Genomic DNA, 26,198 nt, shown 5'->3' with positions numbered 1-26,198 from the left:
TGACTCACCGGGATGTCCAAAGTGAGCGGCACCTCGTTCATGTTAGCGATGTGGCTGGGCTGGATGTGTTTGTCGGCAATGTTTTCACGGTTGTTAAAACAACCGTGTTCTGCATAACGCACATACATGTTCTTTTATGTACGATCAACGCCCAGACTTCCCCCTATAACGTTCTCATGATGTTCTTTACTACACACGCAGAAACTGCATTATAGGGCGCGCCGCACATTTTGAAGAAAATCTAAGACTTTTATGTGCGCCTTATAGTCGTGAAAATACGGTGTTTTTTATGCTTTTTCGGTTCCTCCACGCCGAAACAGCATCATCGATGAAAACCCGGACGGTGTCCAGGAGTGAGACAGATGGAGGCGCGGGGGCGGGGCGGCGTATTTTTAATAATCGCACCTCTCCCTCCACCTGGAAGCGCCGAGCCGCCGCGGTGGCTATTTATAGGCAGCAGCCGGCAGGCGGTGAGGGCGGCGCACGTGCGCTGTTGCTCGGAGGGCGGACGTAAGTCAAAGGCCCGGGTTTAACGGTGAAACGGTGAAGTCACGGCAGGGGAAACGTGAGGATTCTGCTCCATCTGTCAGAGGCTGACCGCTCCCATATCACTGACATAGACAGACGTTTGCTGTTTAATCCAATGCGACGCTAAATTATTTGTTGATTCATCCAAACTGCTTCGACTAAGCCGGACCCTTTTATCCACGAATGGCGGATATTATCTTGTGCACTGCAAACGATCAGAAGTGACTTCACTGTCCACATCCAGATCACTTCTTATCCTCTGCAGATTCACTTCTATCACCTAGATCAGGGGTATCAAACTCATTTGGGTTCACATAAGGCCTGATTTGATGTCAAGGGGGCCGGACCAGTAAAATCATTATCTAGAAGTAACACTAAGTCCAAATTTTCTGTTGTTTTAGTGTAAAGGAGGCAAACAGGTGAATAATAATGAAAATCTTTATATGTCATGAACTGTTCCTCTAAAAAATACATGACGAACTAATATTAAAAATTAATATGAAAAAAGAATTGATGAAATTACAAATGTACACCCTAAAAATAGTGTTGAGTTAAAAGAGAAAATCTTGTCACAGTGGGAAAATTTGCCACTAGAATTTATTAGAAAATTGATTAATAGCATGTATAAGAGGAGGTATATTGTTTACAAGGCTATTCTGGTTATTAAATCAATCTTTTTAAATTTGCATGTAGCATGTATCTTCCTTCAGCTGCAGGGAATCTTCAAATCTTTGCACTTAAGATGTTAAAACACTTTATAGCCTTGACTTTGACACTTTATAGTTTTATTTGTATTTCTTATTCTTCCCCCCCTTTTTTTTTACTACTTATACAATTTCCTACTATTATTTATTGTTATGTTTTACTTGAAACTCTGGCACAACAATTTCCTTCGGGATAAATAAAGTTGTTATTATTCTTATTATCCTTATAAGAGGAGGTATAATGTTTACAAGGCTTTTCTGGTTATTAAATCAATCTTTTTAATTTTGCCTTTTTTTTTTTTGCTATCGTTTTTGGGGTTCTTATAGAAATAAGAAAAGAAAAGTTCATTTTAACAATGTCACTAGATGATTTTTTTAAGATTTTTTTTTTTTTTTTTTTTTTTCAAATTTTGAAGCAAAAAATACATTGCAAAGTTACATTTTATTTTTTTCCTTGCCTGTTTTTTTATTGAAACCGACTGTATAAAACCTCCCCGATGCATGTGATGCACAAAATATTGTTCAGAGGGCCCCAATCGGCCCGCGGGCCGCCAGTTTGAGACCCCTGACTTAGAAAGAGAAGAACCAGGTTGACGTTTTCAATTGAATCTGCGCGATATGACCTCAAAACAAATTAACTATAGTATTATAGGTACGGATATGCAGATAGATAGATAGTTGGGAATGTCACGGAATATGAGCGGATACTTCGGAGGCCAGATTAGTCGCATGAAATTGAATTAGATGACTCGCTGCCATGTTGGGGACGCCGTGGAAGCGGCGTATATCCGTGTCCAAGCAGGCATTCAGAACACCGCGGTGCAGCACAAATATCACGTTTTCATGTATATATATATGATATCCGTGTATCATTTTTAGCCTCCAGCAGATACAAGGCAGCTGACAGTGCTGTCACAGCTGCACTGCCCTGCTGTAAACAACATCCTGCCTCTCACACACACACACACACACACACATACACATGCATGCACGCACTCAGCTTGCAGTCGCAGCATCCATCCACCCGTTGCTCTTTGACACGCTCACCCCGCGCTCAGGTCTTTTCCAGCCACGGAAGGCAGGAGGACAACGACGAAGGCGCGGATGAGATACAACGTAGAGCTGATACTTTGTGTCCGCCGCCAGAGAAGAAGAGCAGAAGAAGAAAAAAAAAAAGAAAACGTCAGTCAGGGAAGGTTGTTCAAGGACAGAGGTCAGGCCGACTCCCTCCCCAGAGGAGCGAGTCATCAGAGCGGGGACGCTGACAGGCCCCGGTGGGGGGTGTGGAGCGTCCGGGCACCTCGCTGCACCCGCTGAAGGAGAATACAAATGTCATTGTGCTGTTTTCTCCTGCTGAATCATCCCGTCGCCACGTTGTCGGGGCATCAATCGGACCTTTTCACGTCCTTAAAGCCGCATTCACGTGGATTAAAACGCTTCTGTTCGACGCTCTGATCAGGAAAAAATTCCAACTAGCTTTAGCTTAGCACTGTTAACATTTATATGTTATTTCAGCTGGAAGGGTGTTTTGATTTCACAGGCCGCGTGGAATTATTTGCTAATTATGCTTCAGAGTGCTAGTGGGGTTTTTAACAAAGAGGTTTAGCAATTAGTTTCGGGAGGTTGTAAAGGAGCGGCGATTCCCACGGGGATAGGATGAGGGCAGGAAGTGGAGGATGACGAACGGTTCGTGGTTGGCGTGAAAGCGTCGGTAGAAAAATGGGGAGTAGCTGTCGACTGCGGCTGATGTCGCACGATCTGATCTCCCATGCTAACCTTTGCAGACGGTCTGCAGGGAAACCTAACCTTCCCTCTTACAAGGAGGTCAAAAAGCTGCCCAGATTTGCAGAGATGTGTGTGTGTGTGTGTGTGTGTGGTTAATGCAGTGTAAATGCAGCGGTTGTTACTCAAAAAAACAAAATTATTATTTTTTTGTGGAAGGCGGGGGGAGGGGGGAATCCCATTTATTGTGATAGATGCTATGAGCTAAAATGTGGCAAATTTGTATAATAATAATAAGGATAATAATAATAATGCTAATAGTGCTAATAATGCTAATAGTGCTAATAATAATAATAATAATAATAATGTGTTTAATAGTAAATGTATTCTTTGATTGTTTAATATGATAATCACTCGAGATGAATAGAAGTAAATGTAATAATAAGGATAATAATAATAATAATGATAATAATGATAATAATAATAATAATGATAATAATAATGGTGATAACAACAACAACAATAATGATAAATAATCATAATCATAATAATAATCATAATAATAATCATAATTATAACAATAATACTAATGTGTTTAATATTAAATATATTCTTTTATTGTATAATCTGATAATCACGCGAGATGAATAGAAGTAAATGTATTTTGTTCGAAAGCAACTTCTTCTTGGCTTCTTAGCAGCTATATTTTGATATTTTCAAAGTGTGTGTTTTGCTGTTTCCTTGTTACCAGAGGATGTATTTTTAGTCGGATGTGTTTGGAAGGGGCTCTATCTGCACACACACACACACACACACACACACACACACACACACACACACACACCTCTGCTGATGGCTCCCTCTCTTACACGCCATGAAAAATGGCTTTCAAACAGCGAGGTAATCCATCACGCTAAAAACATGAAGCTGCAATTTGGCCCCTCTATTTTATCAGTATCTCCTTGAGCGGGAGTGTTTTCCTATCAGCGCTGAGTTACTCTGCGCTCTGCTAGCTGTCAATCACCCGCCACTCCCCCGTTGAGATACGAGAAGAAAGGGACGCCTGTCAGGAATGAATCCCTCAAAAGCATCTAGCATTTCAGACTTTTACTCCGACACCCGGGGGCCTCCTTCTTCAGAGCGCCTCCACCGGAGGAGCGGTTCATTTCGATCACACCTCCCCCTTGACGGCCTGATTATACTCTTTCTTTATCTGCCTGCTGGTTCTGACTAATTTATCCATAGATAGCGATGAAGCATCTGCTGCGCTGCCTGACTCTCCCTCCCGGGGGTTGTGTTGATATGTACATTTATGTATGTGTGAACTCGCGATTCCGGCTATAAAAAAAAAAAAAAAACTCCTGGCACGACGGCTACTTGTGTTTATCCCTTAATAGTGCGATGCTGTTGGTCCCCCTCCGGCAGCCAACGTCTCGACGACTAACACTACGGAAGCTCCGGTCCAGCGATGACTTGCCCGTCACTTAAATTGTATTTTTCCATCCGAGTTAATGTAGCCGTTTAATTTAGATTTAGCAGAATCAAACACATAGTATCACATAGTAAACATTGCATGGTGATAATAAACTCGAAACACATTTAACACAATTAACTTCTCCATTTATGAAATGTCTTTTACAGTGTCGCAAACAAAAACCAGGGACACTAATTCCCGTTTTGTTTTTCGTAATTATTTCGCGCAGCCGATCGATCTCTATTTCGCCATCGCGTTGTTGAGGCGCGAACAAATTTCACCCGGAAAAAACCTGGAAGAGCCACCGTTCGATCCTCCCTCCTCTCGTGTTTCTCTCGCTCCACACAGGAAAACTCTCCTCCGCTTCTATTTTGATCAACGATGTAATACAGCCTTCATGAAGGCCGCGTTGTCGTCTGCCGTGTTGACTAACGGCGAGTCCTCTCTTCGTCTCTTGCAGGTTTCAGCTGATCGAAGACCTGTCCTACGAGGACGTGAAGAAATGTTACCGCGGCTCGGTGAGTCACTCTTTGTTTGTGACCGGATAGCGGTTAGCGGTTAGCAGTTAGCACCCCCTCCCGCAACCCTAGAGATCGATGTATAGGCTAGCTGACCCGCAGATGTAGCGCCGCTGGTGTTTACCTTTGCTGATATGGAAAGTTTACAGATTAGTACTTGATAGGTGATCAGTGTGTGATGTTCCACCCAGTGGAACACCGGTGTTGACAGGAGGTTGATTTATTGTCAATGAGAAGTTGAGAAGTCAATGTCAGGGACAGCTGATGCCGACGGATACTTTGCATAATAACCGAGAAAGAACACAGGCTTATTCTTCGTGAAATCGAGAAAATCCTTTCCCGACGGAAAATCACCTGTTGTACGATCGTCCGATCGCCTTCGGGTTCGGATTTGATTTTATGGCGGATTCACAAATATCCACGGGTAATAAGCAACCGTAATCGATTTGCTTTGCCAAAAAACAAACAAAAAAACAATTCACCCTCTCATTCATACGGCTCATAGAGACATACCTCCGTTCACTCTCTTATTCACACGTCATATATAAACAAACAATCCTTCATTCACATGAGATATGTACGTAAAAATACATGTAAAAAATTAATCAAATAAACTCGGAAGTGTAAAAATATAAAGTAGCATATAAATATGCTTAAGGATATGCTAAATATGCTAAATAGAGGCATACAACCTCACTCATTCCCTCTGTCTCCCATTAACGTTCTGCATGTTATTGAACCGTGGGAGGAAACCCGTGCTGAAGGTCGGTATCGAACCGGAGATCTTTTTGCTCTGTGGCCGAAGCGTTTGCACCTGCATGGCATTTCCATATTTTGCCAAAAAATGACACGGAACGGGCGTGAGCGTTTTCAGGGCTTTTATTTTTGCACTTGAGCGTCAGGCGTCGAACCGCGGGACTCCCATCGCCTCGCTCCTTACGGGGCAAGAAAAGTGAGAAAAACTGTCGCATCAGTTCTCAAATGATCAGGATCAAACACACACACACACACATACACACACTCATATTACTGTGACCTACTGCAAGCCCACATTCCTGAGGACAGGAGCCGCTCTTGTCGGAGCTATAAATAGGAAGACAGAAACAGCAACGGCAAATTGAGCAAATCCAAGTGAAAAGGGAGAGACAGGCAAGACGGAGAGTGGCTTCAGTCCAGAGATATCTGAAGCCGGACTCGACAAAACCTGAATCTCGGGGTTCAGAGATGTTTCCGCATGAGCCTTCTTTCTTAAGAGTCACTGTTTTGAAGAGCTGACGGACTCGGGGAAAGGGAAACGCAGAGGGAGAAGGAAAAAAAAAAAAAAGCCAGAGTAGTGAAGTGTGTGTGTGTTGTTTTATCAGCTCTGAATAATGAAGGGCAGGGTGGGTGGGTGTGTGTGTGTGTGTGTGTGTGTGCAGAGGAGGGAGAGGGAGGGTGTCAGCCTGGTACTGCAAAGTGTAGAGTCACTGGAGGTGTGTGTGAGACAGAGAACCATTTAGTAGCTCGGGGATGTAAACTGAAGGCTGCTGTAACTGTGAAGTAGCTCCTGTGTGTTTGCGTAGCCAGGTGCGCGCTCGCGCGTGCACGTAGACTAGCACTGGTTTCTTTTTTTTTCCTCTTTTTTTTTTTTTTCCTCTATACTGACTAGCGACAGGGGGACAGTGTGTGTCTTGCAGCGCCTTGCTTCAGGCCCTGGATGTGCGCGAGTGTGTGTGTGTGTACGGTGCCAACGTGCTGAGCCTGGTGCAGAACGCGCGTCCTCTGAGGGAGAGGGTGGTGTCGGCGGAGAGCGGCGCCGGAGCGGCCGGCGGTGCGGCGGCCGTGCGTGCAGGCCGGTCGGCCAAGGAGCTGCTCATGACTCTGCCCTGTCCCTCTGCACAGACTGTCAGCAAGTACAACTCGCAGTACCACAAACTCTTCCAGTGCGTGCCCAAGGATGAGATTCTCATGAAAGGTACGATCGCCCTCCCGACCTCGCCTTCTCTCCCTCCGCAGCCGCGCCGTCATCCGTGCGCCGATCGCGGGAAAGTAACTAAGTACATCCCTCCCGTACGGTACCGTCGAGGTCCTACGCCGCTTTCCACTTTGCCCGTTTACTTGCGTTTCAGCTTCGACGAACGGCCTTTTAATATTCTGTGATATGGCCTGTTCGTGTTGCTCTTTTGTTATTTTTAAATATCAGACAAATATGTATAAATCCCTTTATGTGTGCCCTTTTGAAATAGTTCAAATGTAAATTCATTTTATTTTATTTATTTATTTATTTTTTTGTTTTGCCACTCTATCACTTTTTGTTTCTTTTAAATCTGTATTATGAGTAAATGTATAAGTATGTATGACGCCCATGAGTGTCTAGTAAGGTGCCCTAAATAAAATGTATCATTATTATTGTTATTTTTTAGATTAATATTATTATTATTTTAATTGTTATTTTTATTATTTTTATATTTTAGTGAAAAATATTGGGCCCATCTCAAATGACGGTCTCAAATCTCACATTTCACTTCATCATTGACGTCACTTACTCGCAAATACTTGCAAATGACTTGCTTTCATTGAATTCATTCACACAATTCAGCTGCCTTTCTTTCTTATTTTTTTTCTTTTCTTTTAGTGGATTTATCATTAGTCATAGTAAAATGTTACTCGCTATCTGTCCTTGAAATTAGAATCAGAATCACTTGATTCAAATTTGTCTTGGCACGACAGCGCTCTGTAAAAGCATTTTTAAAAATTAGAAAAATACGGTAGAAGAAAAGAAAAAATTTTCATAGCAGACGCATTAGTAATATATTTAAACAATAAAATGATTAATATCCCATTTTTTCCGGGGAAAAGTAGAATATTGTGATAAAGTTCTTTATCTTCTGTAATGCACTTAAAAAAAACAAAATTTACTTTTGCATCATATTCTAATATTTTGAGAGAGGATTTCTGAGTTTTCTCAAGATATAAGCCATAATCAGCAATATTAAAATAATTAAAGGCTAGCAATATTTCAGTTGATTTGTAATGAATCCAGATTGTATGACATTTTTGTTTTTTGTAATTGCATTACAGAAGATAAAGAACTTTATCACGATATTCTAATTTTCTGAGACAGTCCTGTCCATCGATACTTTTTCAGTACGCTATATTTTCAAATAGTTTTTTTCAGGAAAGTTGGAGAAGCTTTACCTGCAGGAGTCAAGACAGGATATTTCATCAGAAAGAAGGAAATGTGATTTGATGGATATTTGTATTTTATAGTCATGTCACAGAGACCGACAGATGAGGGGTGACAGGAATCTGGAGTAGTTTGCGGATGACGTCGTGATCTGCGGCGAGAGGAATGGAGGTTAGCCAAAGCCAGGCAGAATACAAGAAGTATGTGGGGTCAACAGACCAGAGCTTGAAGAAAAAGGAAAGGAAAGTCTTAGAAAACGCTTGTGAGATGAGTCATCTGGTTCGGAGACACTGTGGAGAAGCAAGGAGGCAGCAGAGACGAAGATGTGGAGGTTCTTTTTGGGGATTGAGGAGGACGGATGGGATCAGAAATGAGTCCCATCAGAGGGGCAGCGCTTTATCTGGAGATAAAGCCAGATAAAGATATCTGGAGGAAGGGTAGTGAAGATCTAGAAGGATGCGGAGGTTGGAGAGTGGGAAGGGAAGGGGGAGAGGACGGAAAGTGATGGAGGACATGAAGTTAGTCGATGTCGATGGTTAGATGGAAACAGATGACTGTCTCGTGGAGCACTTATATTTGTTTTAAAGAGCTCCGTTCGGCCGTTTCGGGCCGACGGCGTCTGCGTTTGAGGCCATAAACGACAGAATCACAGTTGACTTTCCTTCCTTTTTTTTTTTTTTTTAACCCAATTTAAAAGAGGCAGCCTTGGCTCAGCCCCCATCTTTGTGCCTTCACGCTTCAGATCTGCCATCTGCTTAAGCTCAGGGAGAAATTTCACCCAGGCCAGGTTTCGCAGAGCGCGTTCTCGTTTTGTTTGCACAGTTCGGCCCGGTTGACCGTAAAACTTTGTCGCCGCCCGTTGAAACAAAACCCAAGATGTGAAACTGAGCGGCTAAGTGGTGATAAAGAAACATAAAGGTAATCTGAATGAGGAAGCGGGAGGTCTTTTTTTTTTTTTTATTCTGTTTCAACTCTTTAAAAACAAGACCGTCGCCGTCTCTTCTGTTCTCAGTCTACTCCTGCGCTCTTCTCAGAGACATCCTTCTACAAGGCAGGCTCTACATTTCCAGAAACTGGCTATGTTTCTATGCCAACCTCTTCGGGAAGGACATCAAGGTATGACCGATGGGGGGGGGAGAAAAAACAAAACAAAAAAAAAAATCAACTCCGTCTCCGGGTTCTCGAGTGATTTGACAGAAACTCCGTGAGCCTCGCCGGTTGACCTTCAGCGTCACGGTCTTAAACCCCCCCCCCCTCCCCCGGTTAGAACTTGCTTTTGTGGGCGTGGACTAAAACACCCGGAGCAGGTAGACTCGCTGAACCTTCGATCGGGACCGGAGATGTGACTTTTTTTTTTTTTTTTTCTCTCTCTCTTTGATGCTGTGCGCTATTCCGTCCACTCATTTCCTTGAAACCTTACCTCTCCAGACGTCCTCAGTGACAATAAGCTACTTATATCGACTGCATTCCTCACATACTGACCGGAATAAGAAATGTCTCTCGGGCACAAACGTTCTTAGCATTTCGGTGCAGGTCTTCCCATTGAAATAAATGGACAAATAAGTCCTTTAGGTTTATTTTTCTCGATCTCACATGTCTTCCCCAAAACGATTCAGTGCTAATAAAGTGCAACCGTATGTCTATGTTTGCCTGGATGCTCCTCAGGTGGCAATCCCCGTCGTCTCCGTGAGGCTGGTGAAAAAGCACAAAACGGCAGGCCTGGTGCCCAATGGCTTGGCCATCACCACAGACACTGGCCAGAAGGTAAACAACTCCCATCGCAGTCAGAGGGAATTAAAAATACCGGTCGGTGCTGATGAGTGCAGCGGGGCCGAGGTGTGATGGAAAAAACAACACCGGGCTATAGATAGAAGCAGCTTGCCAGCTCCGTGACGTGATTTTTTTTTTTTTTTTTCTTTCCACCATTAATGCAGCTTAAGGCTTCTTAACTTCCTGGCAGCCTTAGCCTGTCAGCAAGGGCTATTCTTTTTAAAGCGCAAAATACTTGCAGCACCCAAATTAACCAGAAATCCTGACATGTAACGTGTTATTGTTCACACCTCGTGACATGTAGAGCCCTCTTGGCACAACTTTATTTCGGTTGTTAAAACCTTTTCAGGGACCAGGCCGTTCCGGACAGCACGGAAACCGGGGACAATGGACCTCAGTTCCGAGAACGCTTTTAGCTCCGACTCCGAGGCAGGGTCTTTTTATGGTTCCGCGGGAACTTGTGACGTAGGTGCTCGGCGATTGGTGCCGTCATAAGCCACCCCCTTCGCCAGATACTTCTTTAGGACCGCGGAGCGCCATCTGGTCAGCTGTTTTCCTTGTGACAAAATAGACAGAAGCAGCGCAAAATGGGCCAACGAAGAGGTCCGAACTCTTCTGGCTTGGTACCGCACAGAGGGGTCCCTACCGTGGTCCCTTGCAGCCTGTGCAAAAATGCAAAACTAAAAATGTGTCCTGGAGAGGGGGTAGTTCCTGGATCCAAATTCTGGTTGGATGGTTCCTAGAATTTTATTAGTCTGAAAGCTGCTAAAGTTGCAGGATCACTAAAGACGGCACGAATTACAGATGTCTGGATCCGATCGACCTGCTGCTGAAGAGTCGCTGTCAATGCTAGTCATTTGTGCTAATCTAATGCAATTATATTTTTGTATCAATTCGATGAAAATGAGGATTTCGGGGAAGGGGGTGGGGGGAGTGAAGCGAAGCTGCATCACCGCGGCGACATCCGAGATGTGTGACCCGTGGCTCGCACCAAACAAGGACAAATATCTCTACTCTTATACCTCACCATTACGCAATTTCTATTACATAACGATATTTCTATACACGTCACTGTACAGTAGAGCAGCGCGGCTACACTGCAGAGACTTCGAAATTAAAACGAAAAAAAGATGAAAGTCTGTTCCCTTCGTCACGTGGAGGCTCTAGTTGACGCAGCGCTCACAAAAAAATTCTAAATTTGGCGTTTTTTTATGTTCTTCACAAATAGACTCAGTAATATGTATCCAGGTCAGGGGGGTATTTTCCATAATCCTGTATCTGACCTGTTACTCCAAAGTGTTCCTGAAAGCACAAAATGGAACAAAAAATGTGATTAGAAATATCCTCTTTGATGCCCCCGATTAAAACGCTTTAATCCCGGGGGGGTGTAATTCCCGCTCACTTCCGTGCAGCGCCATTCGGGGTTATTTCTGTGATGTTTTTGCTAAAGCAAGCGGAGACGTAATGTGTTTTTTTTTTTTCTTAATCAAACTTTATTCCCACGCTACTGAAAAATCTGCTGCGCGAGGTTCAACGGAAATGTCCGAATGGGTTAGAATCAATGTCTCTATTGGAGGAAGTTGGGCCGCGGTGGATCCCTGTTGGCTACCAGGCGATGAGGAAAGAGAAAGGGGGGCCTCGATCCAGCTTGTTTATTGGGGAAAGAGGAAGTGCAGAACTTGAAGAGAGACATTGTCGGGTACCACTTTTGGGTATCCTCAGTGTAGGCGCCAAAGGGCGATGCCGGCTGATAAACGTCTTCTATTCGCCATGGACAGTACCTCTGGACTCGCAGAGCAAAATGCTAGTTCATCTCTATAAAAAAAAAAGGGTTGGGAGGAAGGGTGGACAAAGTGTTCCAATTGCAGGATTATATCACTGCTCTCCCTCTGGGGGAAAGCTAATACCCAAAAAAAAAAAGGAGCTCTTCATCCCTGCCGGTGTCCAGCGGGCATACGTGTGCTCAACTGTCTACATGTGCTTTGAAGAACCGCCTCCGAAGGGGTATCCTGTAGGGGGCGCCGCGGGAATACGGGTAAAGCGGAGTGGTTACAATCCGTCCATTGTCTGTATGACTGCAGAGGGCTGTGTCCTTATCCCTGGCAAAACGTCAAAAGCGTTGACAAGACGGGTCCCTGTCAGGGATTCTATTTCTGGTCTTCGTGGACAGGAGCTCTTAGTTTTGGGGTTGGGGGTGCTAACGCCACGATGTGATCCTGCCCTGTCATACCATGACCTCCAGCAGGACCCCTGCTTGTGCACTGCCAAGTCAGAAACCATGAGTTCTCTGTCGCACAACGGTGAATTGTTCCCTCTTGGGTTGGAAAGGAGTCATGTAGTACCAAGGGAACCGTGTTCAGGAGCGAGGGGAAGGTGGAGCAACCGTCAAGACAGGGGGATCAGTGTGGCATCAGGATATGGGGGTCTGCTATGATGATGTAGCACCTGAGCAAACCACCGCGGCACCTCCCGCATTTAAATAGCCATGATGATTGACGTTTCGGCCACAGCCTTTGTGAATCTACCCTCAGTGATAGGGTGAGGAGCTCAGACATTTGAAAGGGAGCTTAAAGCAGAGGCGCTGCTCCTTATGTTAAGTCAGCCCAGGTGGTCCAATCATCTGATAAGGACGCCTCCGGGGCCCCCTTAGTTGGAGGTGTTTCATGTACATCCAGCTGGCAGGAGGCCCCCAGCGGTTGATGCGGAACACGCCGGAAGCATTTTATATCTCAAATGTATATGTAGCACCTTGGGTTCCACACAGGAAGAACCAGAGTGCCCTGTCACCCGACCGCAGACAAGCAATATGGATGGATGGATGGATGAATGGATGTGTGAACGTATGAACGAATACTCACCAATGCCTTTTTTGTTTTTCTTTCCTTATCAGTATGTATTTGTATCTCTGCTGTCAAGAGATAGCGTGTATGACGTCCTTCGCAGGATCTGCACACACCTACAGGTCAGAGGACACGGACATACTGTGTGCACCAGCCGTCCAGTCTTCCCATAAATGTCCCTTAAGTCTGTCTTTGCCATTTGCAGGTCAATGGGAAGAGTCTGAGCCTGAAGCAGTTCATGGAGGAGCCGACCCTGTCGCTGGTCAGTGGCAACATTCCATACCTTTGAGTGGCAAAAAGCATACAAGTCTAGGGAAAGTCCTTAAAAATCTGCAGATTCGAAGTACACAAAAACTATTCTGAGAGCTTCCTCTCTGTGCTTATTGTTGGTCTAGAGGCTTCTTAGAACTCTCACTTTCAATTCCCCCCTGACCTGCCAGCTGATTCACCTCCTCACAAAGGCCGGATCAATACATCATTCTGTTGCAGCCGGAGCCTCGCGGTGAATTACCCTTAGAGTCGGCCGAGATGTTATCAAAAGGGCTCTGTTGAAGTCAACTTCTTCGTGGCTGAAAAACAAGCCGGCGAGAGGCGTGTTTTTCTTTTTTTTTTTTCGTCCTTTCGGTCAGAGCCACTAATGGATGAGTGCATTGCAAAAGTAATTTAAAGTCCACAGCGGATTGAATTCGCACAAATGACTTTTACATTCTGAGTAGTGCAGGTGTGGTCACGGCAGATGGTTTCACAGCAAGCGCTAGTTGCGGGTTGCGCGCGTGCTAGCGTGCATGTGTGTGTGAATGCACATGCACAATTGGCTGCTCTTACACAGAACATCTTTTGTATTAAGAAATAATTAACTCCTGTGAACATGATCGTCCTTGATCATGCTCCAGTCTTCCCCAACAGTACCGGGAGAAAAATGGGGGATTGTTCTCGCTGACATGTTCTGGGGACAATTTTAGAGTTTTACAGAACTCGCAACTTAGAATCTAATCAGAGGTATTATCTTTATTATTAGATATTCATATATATGCATCCATTATGTCCTTTACTTAACTGTTTACAATGCCAATGCAAAGTATTGGGTGTTTAACCCTTTTATCGCTTTTAAAATTGAAATCATGGTCAATGTCAATGGCTTTTTTTGACAAGAATTTGCAAAATATAGCCTCTTCAATATCAAATTAGAACAGATTTTTACAAAATAATGTCCATTAATGACAATTGTATGAGGAATAGTAAACTATTGCATGTCAGTTTTACAGCATGTCAAGTCAGTATTTAGTGTTTTTGCAAGTTCTTGGCAAAAAAAGCTAAATAATGAGCCCAGATTTTTGCAAAAGGGGAACCAGGCATTCACGCCACTTCGTGTATCATCCGCTGCGATGGTCCCTTTCTAGTCGCCTCTCCTTCTGCGCCGCAGGATGAATTCCCCGCCCCGGACGAGTTCCCGGTGGTCGACGAATTCCCCTCCGTGCTGAAGTGGAGGAGGAAACCCTCGGCCGTCTCCGTGTCCTCCTCGCTTCCCGACCTCCTGGGGAACTCGACCGGCGGCCTCAGCGCCGCCGACGCCCCCTTCAACCCGGAGCAGCCGCTGGAAGGTGACGACGGGTTTCGGTTTCCCGTGACTCTCCGACGGTGTCGTGATGTAACAGTGCGGAAATAGGCTAATGACTGAATATATTCATACGGCAGGGTTTTAAATGAATTTTTCAGTTGAATTTTGGGTTCCCCGTAGGAGGACAGGGAAGAACGCCTTTCGAAAGCAGTGCCTCTCTTACGCAACGGCACTTTAAGCTCCACAGGGAGACGGAGATGAAATCATGCGGGGGCTTGAATTAAAACGCTTTAGGGGAATGCAGATTAAACGGAGACTCAGACAAACATTGTCTGATGACGAGGTCGTCCAAGGGCGGCTTAAAAGCGAGGTGCTGGCAGTTTTTTTTTTTTTCCGCTTACTCTTAGCCGGACGTTATGTCAGCGCGGCTCTTTGTCACATTAGAATCACAGCTCACCTTGGAGGACATGGAATAAAAGGCAACGTACAAAAAAAAACGAACGCTGCCCGATGCAAGGGGCGGCAGTGAGGGTACGCCCGGGTGGCACGGCGCCCGCCTCGGTCCATGGTCGGATTCCGATGACATACAGGAGGTTAATCGAAAACTAAATTACCCCCGACATGTGAATGAGAGGGTGAATGGTTGTATGTCTCTTTTTGGCACGTGAATGAAGGAGCGACTGGTCGTTTGTCTCTATATCATCGGTCTCCTAACCGCCGGTCCCTGGATCGTTTGGTCCGCCAAGAAAATCATTCTTTGTGCAAATGATAAGTTTTTCATTGGACCTTATCTTGAAAAATGACTGTTTCCGCCTATTATTGTAATTGCCTAATATAAAGTGTAATCGTTGTATTCAGATTTAATATTGCGAACTGACAAAAGTTTTTATTATTTGAATCCCAGCGCCTCTAACTGGTGCGGAAGCAATTTTCATGCATAAAACTGGTCCCTGGTACAAAAAAGGTGGGGGACGGCTGGTCGGTATGCTATGAATGAGCGAGTGAATGACGTGAACGAAGGAGTGAATGGTTATTGGTTATCATTGGTTATCAGTGGTTATTATTAACCCTCATATTATGTTAAGGTTCAATTTGACCCATTTCACCCATTGACCCAATGGGTCAAATTGACCCTTAACATAATATGAGGGTTAATCCGATCTATCGGACGGATTAAGGAACGAGTGAATTCTCGTCGAAATCTTCAACAAGAAGGTTTCGACAAGAATTCGCCATGAATGTTGATGTTTCCATATGAACAAGTGAGTGAATGGTTGAATGTTTCTATTTGATGAACAAATGAGGGAGTGAACGGTTGATCGAAGGGACGAGTGGTCGCATGTGAACGTTTATATGTCGATCTACGTCGTCCTGTTGACTGGCGACCAATTCCGCCTCGAATAAACTCCAGCAGTTCAGAAGGAGTGGTATAGATGATGAAAAAAAGTGAATAACAGCTCTTTTTAAGCCGTCTTTTTTCCCGTTGACACAAAATTGCAGTCTCTCCTCGCTGATTTTCACCCGACGTGCACCGACAGGGGACGGGACATCTTTATTTGCATCTCGCCGCACAGGAGCGCAGGAATGTAACCGTGGACTCGTTGCCCACCGATAACAGATAACATCGCTATTTGCTTTTCAGATCAAGAGTGGCTTTGGTTTTTTTTGGCTTCTCAACTCGTCGAAATTAGAATTAGAGGAGCCGTCGGCTTCTAAATAAATCATCCGTGTGAAGCTCCGACACCCTTTCAAACACTTGCTGGGTTAATGTATCGTGCCCGAAGCAATCACACGTTTTAATGATAGAATATCACCATGACAACACTTTCAGCAGCCGCCGGAGCGTCTGACAGTTAACAACGACGGTTGATGTAGTGTAATTGCTCTCTGGTATTCAGCGAGCGTAAATGATGACAATTAGTATCTTTCAGAAGGCATAATTGACAGGATCCATGTTTGATTGCAGCTCCGCGCTGAGTTTTATTACATCAGTTGCCATGACACTATGGTATGCGTATTTCTGTCCGAGCGTATTTATTTTCGGACGAGCAGGTGGGCCCACGCTTATAAATCGGCAACATTTGTCACCGCCGATTCACCGGCTAGCGGTTTTTATTTTATTGATATGTGTGTATTTACGCGTGCGTGTTACAGAGCGAGCTCTGCAGACAGACAGAGGCCTTTTATCGGAGCCAGTGACGGAACTGGGCCAGATGGAGTACCAGCTGCTCAAGTTCTTCACCCTGCTGTGAGTAAACAGAGGGACACGAACGACAACACCTTCAACCCTCCCGTCCCCGTCGCCGACTCACAACAAACCGCCCGCCGCTGATTCAACACGAAGATATATAAACAGTGGCTTCGGTCCGAACATCTGGGAAGCTTAAGCAAATTGTGCTTCGTGTCTATCGGTCCTTTTTTCCGCTCGCGAAGGTCGCCGCCGTGACCCCCGGCGCAGCACAGCCGGAGGGCAGGTGCTCAGATAAAGCCCTATCTGTCCCAGAAGGTCTGTCGTAATGTGGACTGCGACCTCCGCGAATGGGGAAAAAAAAAAAAAAAAAAGAAAGACAAACGGCCCCGCGTCAGATTATAATCCATTAAAGATGACTTACTCACTCGCCGAAAGCCCGTAAACGCCGTAAAAGCGCCGTCGCCGGACGCGGACGGAACCAGGACGTATGGGAAGTGTTTACTTTTAAAGCGGCGGTTCATCCTGTAACGGATGTAATGGAACCGGATGGCAAAGGGAAAACAAAAAATAAATAAACGATGATTACACATGAAAATGTCCATTTCCAGGACATATTGCTTAGATTGTGGGTATTATCAGGAGCGTCTTCATGTAGAGATCCAGAGTAGATTAGATGTTTATTGTCAACCAAATCCGAAGTGCTCACCACTCGAATGAATGAATAGGAAAAAACAAAGTGGAGGGATTAAAGATTTTTACTTTTATTTTACTTTGTTTTTTTTTTTTTTGCGGCATTGAGGATAGTCATTGCAGTTCAATTAAAGCTTTGTGGACTGCATATTATTTTATTCTGATAAATGAATAAATTAATAAAATACAAGAACGAGATGGCAGACATCTTAACCTTAGTTTTGTTTTGTTTTTTTTATTTCAATTTATACATTTACATAAAACAATATTTCATATAGATTGTAAAGTAGATGCTGTGCAAATGGCTTTACCGGCAATATTTTGAATTTTGCAACCCCTGTCCCTTGGTTTAGGGTTTCACTATTGAAAAAAAAAAAAAAAATTCACAAGTTGAGTTATCCTTCCAAAATTCAACAACAGGCTGCAAATTGAAAAGGAAAAAATATGTTTTCCTGCCGCGTGCACCACCGCAAAGTCAGATGTTGTAAATCGGCGGTTTAGAGGTCTGCTGTTGCCTCCCAGTGTTCACAGCAAGGCATTACAACACACACATCCTTCAGCTCGTTGACGGCTTGTCGCTCTTGAGGGTCTAAAAACAATTACTATCTCTTTCTTCCTTTCTCTCCGCTCAGTATTATTCTCCTCATCCTGTCGTCCTGCTACCTGGCCTTCCGCGTTTGCAGTCTGGAGCAGCAGCTTTCCTTCCTAAGCAACCCAAACCTGCCGCTGAGAGAGAGGTACCATCATTTCTGCTGTGCGTTTTGTTGTTTTTACCAGGTTTGCTAACCGTGGTTTACTTACCAAGGTAACCTCCGGTTTCCACGACGACCCCCCGGTTCGACTGCTGTGTTACCCACCCAGAACTCACCCCAGACCTCCAGACACATCCACAGCAGCGTTACATTTTTAAGGTGCGACGTCGACCGACTCTAACGGACTCCCCGGCGTGGGATAGCGATCACTTTGAGAACTATGCAAACGGACCATTTTGAACCCGTCCCTCTCCGAAACCTCTCATCATCACACACGAGACGTGAAGATCGGGTTAAAGCGAAGCGAGGCGTCCCGGTCGGGGGGGAAACCACGAGAGACACCCGAGTTACTTGAAAAGACGGAAAGTAATGACATTTCAGTCCAGTGCGTCGGATCGCTCGGACCGACCAAAACCAAATGAGCTCTCGCCACCCACCTCGGTAGACCAAGACTAGCTTGCAACTGTGCACTTTTAAAAAAAAAAAAAAAAAATGTCCTTACTGTTTCCAAGGCCGTGAAGGTTAAATATTTAGATTTTTTTTTTTTTTTGCTGGATAAGAGGTACTCTGCTGTCATCGCTCAAGGTGTTAACGTAGTGTCATTCAGCCGCGATATACCAGAAGGATAACACCTCTCATGTATGTGTGTGTGTGTGTGTGTGTGTGTGTGTTTACTGTAACATGAAGCTTATACCATGTGTTAATTTCTATTTCTTATTTACAAAGTCTAAATGAGCCCAGGATGCTTCTCTTTTATACATTTCAAATGAAAATGCTGTAAGAAAAAAAAAACAAAACCGTCTTTGTTGAGAAAAAAAAAAAATGTTGATTTTGCCACCTACTTTTGACGTGAAAAGTAGTCCCAGACTAGTTTGTGAATTATAGAGCAATTAAATTGTGAAGAAGATATTGCCAGAAAAGAAATCATCGGTGTCTTTGTGTCATTCTGTTTTGGCGTCCAGAGTGTTTTGTTGAATTCTTCAAGATATTTACACACCAATCACGCAGCCACATGCACAGACATCCGACCGTTCACTCTCTCATTCACACCGATGGACAATTTCAAATCTTCTGATTATGCGGCCGCAATCCAGACATTTTTGCAGCGAGAGCTCGATTCTCTTTTTCCTCGCGGAACGTCGGGTTTCTGTAGCTCGTCATGAAATTTTCCATAGCGAGTCCACAGCTGTGGAAACCCTTTCCCAAATTATACAAAGGAGTGGAAAACCAGCCAAATATAACAGAAGTCGAAGAAAATTACAGTAATTTTGTCATTTCTTTAACATCTTGGTCTAATGCCAGAATAAAACCAACGGGGCTCTTCAAAGGCTGCAGCACCTGGATACCATGACAACGGTTTGATTGACAAGCGGGGCGTTCTCGTTCCCAAAGAGGAAAGGGGCGGCGGGAGAGGACGACACCTGGTTCGGAGGGTCGCCATCACGCCGTGACTCCGTCCCAAGAATCTACCAAGAATTTCTCACTCGGACGCCGATCCTGCAAGAACCTGCTGCCGGTCAGCTCGGACGGGGATAAAATTAAATCCAAGCCGGGTGCCATTTTAGATATTCAAACACGGATTTGAAAGAAAAACACTTAACGATGACATTATTTCCACCATGAATTGTAAATATATCCAAGACTTATGAACGGTGCCATTAACCGATATTTGAACGAGTGTTGAATGTTTTATGAGAAGGATTGTAAAACTTGCAGACTTACACGACTTCATTCCAATTGAAAGTTTATGGGGAAAAAAAAAACCTCAGTTGGATATAATTCATTAAAAACTCATTGAGAGAGGGAAAAAATAGGGCTGGGGGGGTTAATATCGTCAACTTTTGCAGATCTACTTCAAAACAGAATTTATATTTCAACATTTTTAGTGTACATCTGTTGCAGTGTTGCAAGGAAGAACTACCTGCACTTTTGATCTTTGAGTTAGCATCTTATAAAAGCGGAGATTTATCACAATTATTAGCTTGTGAGAAACAAGAGACCTTGGAGAGCAAAGTGGGTGAGTGTGTGTTAGAAGAGAAATGAGGTTAAAGCAGATGGCCAGATAAGCTGCAGCCTCGTCCATACCTCCCGGGAGCCATATTGTCTGTCCTGGAATGCTCTCCTGATGACCTCTGACCCCCCTGTTGAAGAGCAGATTGCAGACTGTAACCCCATGGTAATGGTTTGTATTACACACAGTAAAACCATCACACAGACTGCATTACTGGGTGTTTTCCAAGAAGGCATTACCTCAGTAGTGTATTAAATGTGTCCATGTGTGCTCAGAGCAGAGTAATGTGTAGTTTGTACTTTTTTTTTTTTTTTGTATTTGTGAAGTAAGAGATGCCTTACTTCGGTTAAACACATCGTGCATGGATTTTATCCTGTTCAAGGGGATTTGGGAAAGGAGTATCTAGGAGGAATGTGGCCAGCTGGGAAATCCATTCAGAAACTTTTCCAGTTATGCATCAAAGTTGCTGCTTGGATTGCGAGATACATTTGTGGTTTTTTTTTCATTCTTTTTTTTTTCTTTTGTTATTTTTTTATCTGTTTTTTTTTTTTTTTTTTTTATATTACCGGGCGGTGCTGGTGGTTCACATTTTTTATTTTCATTTTTTTTTTTTTTAAATAACGGCGACATTTCCTCAAGTGCACCACATGTCTACTTCCGGGTTTCTGTGTGAACGTAGTAGTCCGTAGAGAGCGCCATGCATGGAAGGTAAACACCAACTTTTCTTTAACTTATCTAAGTGTTACGCTGGAAATAGAGCCCAAATGGACATTTAGCCGTATTTTCGAGAGGTTCGGGTTGTTTTCAATCCGGGAGGGAATTTGACGCGAAGGTTTTTCTATCCCTGTTGTCTTTGTTAGCGTGTCGAGCTAATGTTAGCATGCTAGCGACCTAGCTAGCAGAATTACACTGGGAGTAAAGTAGGAAAGGTAATATTTGTTGTGGGTGTGTTTGGATGTAAATTTCTTCCAGATTCAGTGAAACTTTGCAAATGTACATTTTTTGCACACTCACTAGTATTGTCTTTGGATTATTATTGTTGGAAATATTTGGTTTTATTTTTGCTTCCTGTTAGTAGCCATAGTCCAATGTGGGGCAGTATTTATCTATTTTTTTGCTTTTTTTCAAAATGTATTATCAATGTTTGTCACATTTGTGCGTCACTGTTTCTTGTCTTATTTTAGCCCAGACAGTTTTTGTTCTGGGTCACAAATTGTGAACCTCATGTTTGTCTCAGAGATTCATGTAATCTGATAAGCAATGGCCTGTTCAACATGTAGTTAAAAATACATTTTGAAAAGCTACAGGAACTAAAGACGTTATTGTGTTTTGTGTGGTATTTAATTTCACAGGATACACGGATATAAATGAAAACCACCATGTGCTATTTCAGGGATGGAGTACTAAACAAAAAGAGAAAAAAAAGATCATAGTTTGGTGCAAACTTGTGTTTTGGGATCATGGCTTGGTTACAAATGAGAGAAATACACACAATTCATTCATAGCCTCTTCTGTCAAATATGAAATACCCCAGAGCAGACAACGGCTGTTTTATTTTTGACAAGAACCCCCTGCAACAGATGTCAATCTGTTGTATAATTTTAACAGTATAAAAATAAAAGAATCATTAGTGTCTGTAAAAAATCAACTAATCAATGACACATTTGCAAAATGAAGATTTCTTAAATGGTACTATTATCATCTAATTTGGTGGCTTTTAGCCTAACAAAAAAAAAAAGGCAAGACAGTTAGTCAAGTTTGGTTGTTTTTTCATCACTCTCGCAGAAAATGTAGTTTTGGATTTTTTCTTCTATTTTGTTTCCCAGGGGAATTTCCTTTTGGGCATCAGCGTTCAGTGTTTTCACAAATTTCTGTTTAACTGAGAATGAAAGAGGACTTCGGTGTGACCGACTGCTAAAACTTTCATGATTGCGTCCATTCATCATCTTCAAAATCTAACGTAGCGTTGATGTGATGAAATATTCCACACTGAGGTAATGCGATTATTTCATGTTTTTGCACAATATTAGTGTGGGCGAGCATTCCTGCCTCACAGCAGGAAAGTTCTTGGTGTGATTTCAGTGGGTCTCGAGCTGCGCTGTGTTTGTATGTTCTCCTTGTGCCTGCGTGAGTTCTCCGGGCTTTCCAGCAACTCCCCCCCCCCCCCCACACACACACACTCCAAAAACACACAGTAAGTTAATTGAAGCATCCAAATTGTCCATAGGTGTGAAAGTGTCCTGCATGCGGCGCTGTGATTGACAGGTGACTGGTCCCAGTTCAACCCCCCGGGTGTCAGCTGGGATTAGCTTCGGTGTTCCATGATCCAGCTCCCAGGATAAACAGTACAAGCGGTTCATGAAATGAAGGATGAATGACAGTGCGCTCGCATAAAAAGAAAGTGGCTGATAGACCAGTGTTGTGCGGTCTAAGAAATCTAAGGCGTAATGTGTGCGCACTAAGAAAGCAGTGTTTGAGCACCTGAAACCCGTTGATTTATTTTGCACGGCCACGATAAACAGATAACAAATGAAGGCTTGATGCCAAAAAGGATCCAGGTTTTGCAGACTTCTATAGGAAGGTGCCAAATTTCTGAAAGCTATTATAAAAAGACACATTTACGTCTGTCGCTTTAAAACAAATCTCAAAACACATTTGCCGTCTCACATTTAATGGCGACGTAAAAGCTGGAGCAGGTAATCAGTTATAACCATTTATATTGATTTGCCTCGTGGATCTGTTCAAAATCAACGGTGATTTCTCAGGCTTTGACAACTCCGTGAAAACCTCTCGGGGTCACGCAAAAAAACATGTTTACATTTGATGGATGGCGATAGTGATTCCTGTCCACTGCCAGGAGAGTTCAAAGACCCACAACCACATGTTGAACTGTGTTTTGATTAACAGCGGTCGTCCGTGACCACAGACACACCCCGGAGTTCGCCAGGCGAGCTGGAAAGCCCGCTATATTTATACTTCCATTTGCTCGCCATTGACTGAGAGCAACATGTTCACACCCAGTCCCCGGAGAGCCGTTGAAAGTCATTCTGGGAAAGCACTCGGGAGTCCAAACAATAAATTACAACGTTTTCGGCGTTACACGATGAGAAATGTAGGATCGGACGCGGCGCGGTGTCGTATATGGTTTCCCCGTAGTTCTTACGTATTTCCCGGACAAAATGTCTCGGCGGTTCGGGGGTCACGACCCCGACCGTGTTCTTAGAATTAACTTTAGTCAGTTTTTTTTTTTTTTTCCCCTGCACCCGTCATTGTTCTTTTCTTCTCTTTTTGAACCACTTAAGGTTTCAATCCATTGTTGGCTTGCTAAATCTGAACAGGTTTTTTTGTTGTGTTTTTTTTTTTTTTTTTCCCCCCATGTTTTGGTTAATTTTGCAACGGGCTTTGTGCCTGAAGCAGGTGCTGGAAATCACATAAACCGTGCAGGAACCCACTAAAAGGGGCCAAAAAATGAGGAAGAGGTTTAGATGATGACACATTGGCTACTCTTTGCACAAGTGTTAGAGGAGACCAAGGTGCGTGTGCGCGCCGAGCTATTAAACACCCCAGTTCCTTACGATGACCTACATTCCTCCCTTTCAGCACCTGATCTGGACAAGTGAGCCGCTCCAGCCCGGCCGTTGCTTTTGCACCGCGGCGGCGTTGAGGAACGCGCAAGGTCAAAAACCGGCCTTGTTCTCAGAGGAATCGGGAGTTTTTTGTTTTTTTTCCACCCCTTCTCTGACATGGGGGTGTGACTTGAATTGAGAGCGCGGCGTGTTCGCTCAGCTCGCAACCTCCGTCTGAACACAATGCGAATTTTCCTCAGCCGACCGGCAGGCACGCCGTCCTCGGCTGAGCTCGGGCCGTTTCCGAGGCGTTCCAGCGGGTCGCAGCTGTTTCGGAGATAGAGAATTACATAACCCTCAAAGCGAGGGGGGGGGGGCTTGGAAACAGATGTTGTATTAAGGGTTGGGAGACAGTCCTGGGCTTTTTGTAGTTTTAAAGTGGGGGTCATGGGGTGGGTCACAGATGATAAATATGGAGATATTGCCTAGTTTAGCAATGCATTTTACATTACTTTTGCTCAGAAATTAGCACTTTGTTTTTCCCTCATTTTGTGTTTTGGGGTAAATATCATGAATTAGCAATAAATACCCAAAGTACTTGTGAGAAAGCGCAATTTATTTTCAGAGATATTAAATAAAATTCAATCCACTATAAGCCTGGCCTCGAGGGATCACAAAAATGTAAGGAATCACTTGAAATGAGGTACAGCTGTTGAAAGTTTTACCTAAAAATACAAAATTATGACACGCCAAAATAACACTGACATTTCAATTTAAATGCGATTCACCGCAGAAGACTTTAAATTTAAAAGTATGTTGCGACTCAAAGTGGATACACCTATTATCTCGCATTTAAAAACATTTCTGTGCTTCAACCACTTTGGTTGTCAGTCTGCTACCTTTTTATTTTGAAGGGTTTTCAAAACTGCGGATGAATGGGCTTATATATCCCACTGCTGCCTTTTTTTAATAGGCTTCATGACATAATCAAATCTTTTTTTTCTATTTTTTATCATTTATTTTCCCTAAACCTGCTCACTAATTGCTATAAATATTTCATATCTGAGTTTTAGAGAGAGAGTAGCTCTGCTTATCAAGTCATGCCCACAGATGGTCCCAAGAGCTCATATATTTCCACGATAACAAGTCCATTTAGGGTTGATAACGGTTATCTCAGGAAGGGGAAGAGTGGGTCGTGCCTGCAGATAATGCACGCTAATTCACACTCCCGTACGCTCGCGTGTTCGGGCGCGGACCCACATCGACGCCCTCCGCAAAATCGAGGAAACTTTCAACCTCCGCAATTGAAGAAAACAGCTTTGTCTCAGAGTAAACGTTAGCTTTTAGCTTCTCTTTTTTTAAGTGTAGACACTTTCTATGCTGGGTTTTGTAACGGGTTTCAGTTTTGTAAATCCTCTCATCCTACCCTCCCACCTTTCCTGATAATTCGAGCACAAATATAAAAAATCTCCCTCCAGTATTGTCATTTTTTGTGTACCGTAATGCATGGGGGGAAAAAAAAACATATGTCTGTGAGACTTCCTGCAACATAAAGTGAAAGTTGTTAGGCTGGAAACGGTTAATCACGCTATTATTTGTGGAAGGCGTCAGCATCCTGAGATATTACTGGTGGGGAAACTGATTATTTCAAGTTGACTATAGAAACTTGTCTCTCTGTGGAAAACCTGTAATAAAGCTTCCCCTGCAAACAGTAGATTGTATAGAAACCTGTATTTTTTGAGGAGTGGGGTTTTAAATCACGGCCCAGTCTGTTCACGTTGTTTCCGAATGAATATGCACGGCTTTATGTGCCTCGTCACAGCTTGCTTGGCAGAGGTTGGAGGGACGACACTGACTCCCAAATCATTCAGTGTGAATATCCCGCTTGTACATATAGGACATTTTAACCGAGCAACTTTTAGACTCTCGTTTCTACCTTAGCATGTCAAATGCCCGTAATTTTGATAGATCATAATCATAACCAATTTCCCCTCTTTTAACCACAAGCTTTATACGCGTGTTCCTCTCAGCCAGATAACAGTGCATGACATAGAGTATTGACAGGCTTCATGGTGTTGATAATGTCAGTGTTTAACTTCTGCTTTTGACTTTTTAAACCTAATTTCAATGTTATACATTGCATTGTTTTTGGATTGACTTTTACTGGAGTCTCAAAGTAATCAATGATCAAGTCTAGGATATGCATCTTAAAATAATGTGGGATTATTTGGTTTCTGCGCTGAAACTGGTGTGTGAGGAGATTGACAAAAAGGTCAGAGCTTCATCCACATTCAAAAAAGACCTTTGCAGTGGTGCTCAGATAAAAACAATTCAGTGTTTCAATAGCGAAAATGCCATTCTGTTTTTGCATTTTTCATGTTCATGGTCTTTTTTTTTTTTTTTTTTTAAATGACCTACAAATGTGTTGCAAAGTCGTTGCTTTTCCAGATATTATTATTGCATTTTGATATGTAGGGAAAAAAGGCCAGGACAATTACCGTGATTGTAGCGCATGTAGACGAAGACCACAATGGAGATGAATCCCAAATGTGTCCGATAATGAAAAATGTGTGTATTACTTTATGGCCCGGCTTGTAAAACAGTTGATAAATAACATTGTATTTTCTATTAAAAAGAAAAGCCGTGGTAAAAGCAAGTCTTGGAGAACACTTTAAAAACAACACAGCAAACTTTGGATTTGGCCAATG

The 26,198-nt window shown here is 43.4% G+C and overlaps 1 protein-coding gene across 7 annotated transcripts in view; it reads left to right on the top strand.

Moving 5' to 3' along the window:
• Positions 1 to 18,837, top strand: part of gramd2aa (GRAM domain containing 2Aa) — a 29,592-nt gene extending 10,755 nt beyond the window's left edge. For 6 of the 7 annotated variants that reach the window (XM_086144135.1, XM_086144140.1, XM_086144141.1 and 3 more), the window contains 10 exons: positions 4,889 to 4,946; positions 6,609 to 6,900; positions 9,125 to 9,228; positions 9,778 to 9,876; positions 12,773 to 12,844; positions 12,928 to 12,984; positions 14,146 to 14,323; positions 16,435 to 16,528; positions 17,794 to 17,898; positions 17,967 to 18,837. In XM_086144135.1, the coding sequence (XP_086000261.1) occupies positions 4,889 to 4,946; positions 6,609 to 6,900; positions 9,125 to 9,228; positions 9,778 to 9,876; positions 12,773 to 12,844; positions 12,928 to 12,984; positions 14,146 to 14,323; positions 16,435 to 16,528; positions 17,794 to 17,898; positions 17,967 to 17,970 (1,063 nt within the window). In that variant the 3' untranslated portion in view covers positions 17,971 to 18,837. The remainder of the gene's footprint in view (positions 1 to 4,888; positions 4,947 to 6,608; positions 6,901 to 9,124; positions 9,229 to 9,777; positions 9,877 to 12,772; positions 12,845 to 12,927; positions 12,985 to 14,145; positions 14,324 to 16,434; positions 16,529 to 17,793; positions 17,899 to 17,966) is intronic. The other variant, XM_086144142.1, reaches the window with a different exon arrangement.
• Positions 18,838 to 26,198: the final 7,361 nt, after the last annotated feature.

The sequence above is a fragment of the Fistularia commersonii genome, chromosome 3 (assembly GCF_037954325.1).
Source record: "Fistularia commersonii isolate RoL2024-O1a breed Wild chromosome 3, RoL_Fcom_v1.0, whole genome shotgun sequence".
NCBI lineage: Eukaryota > Metazoa > Chordata > Actinopteri > Syngnathiformes > Fistulariidae > Fistularia > Fistularia commersonii.
Note: the sequence above shows the minus strand (reverse complement) of the source record. Positions and strands in the feature narration are given on the sequence as shown.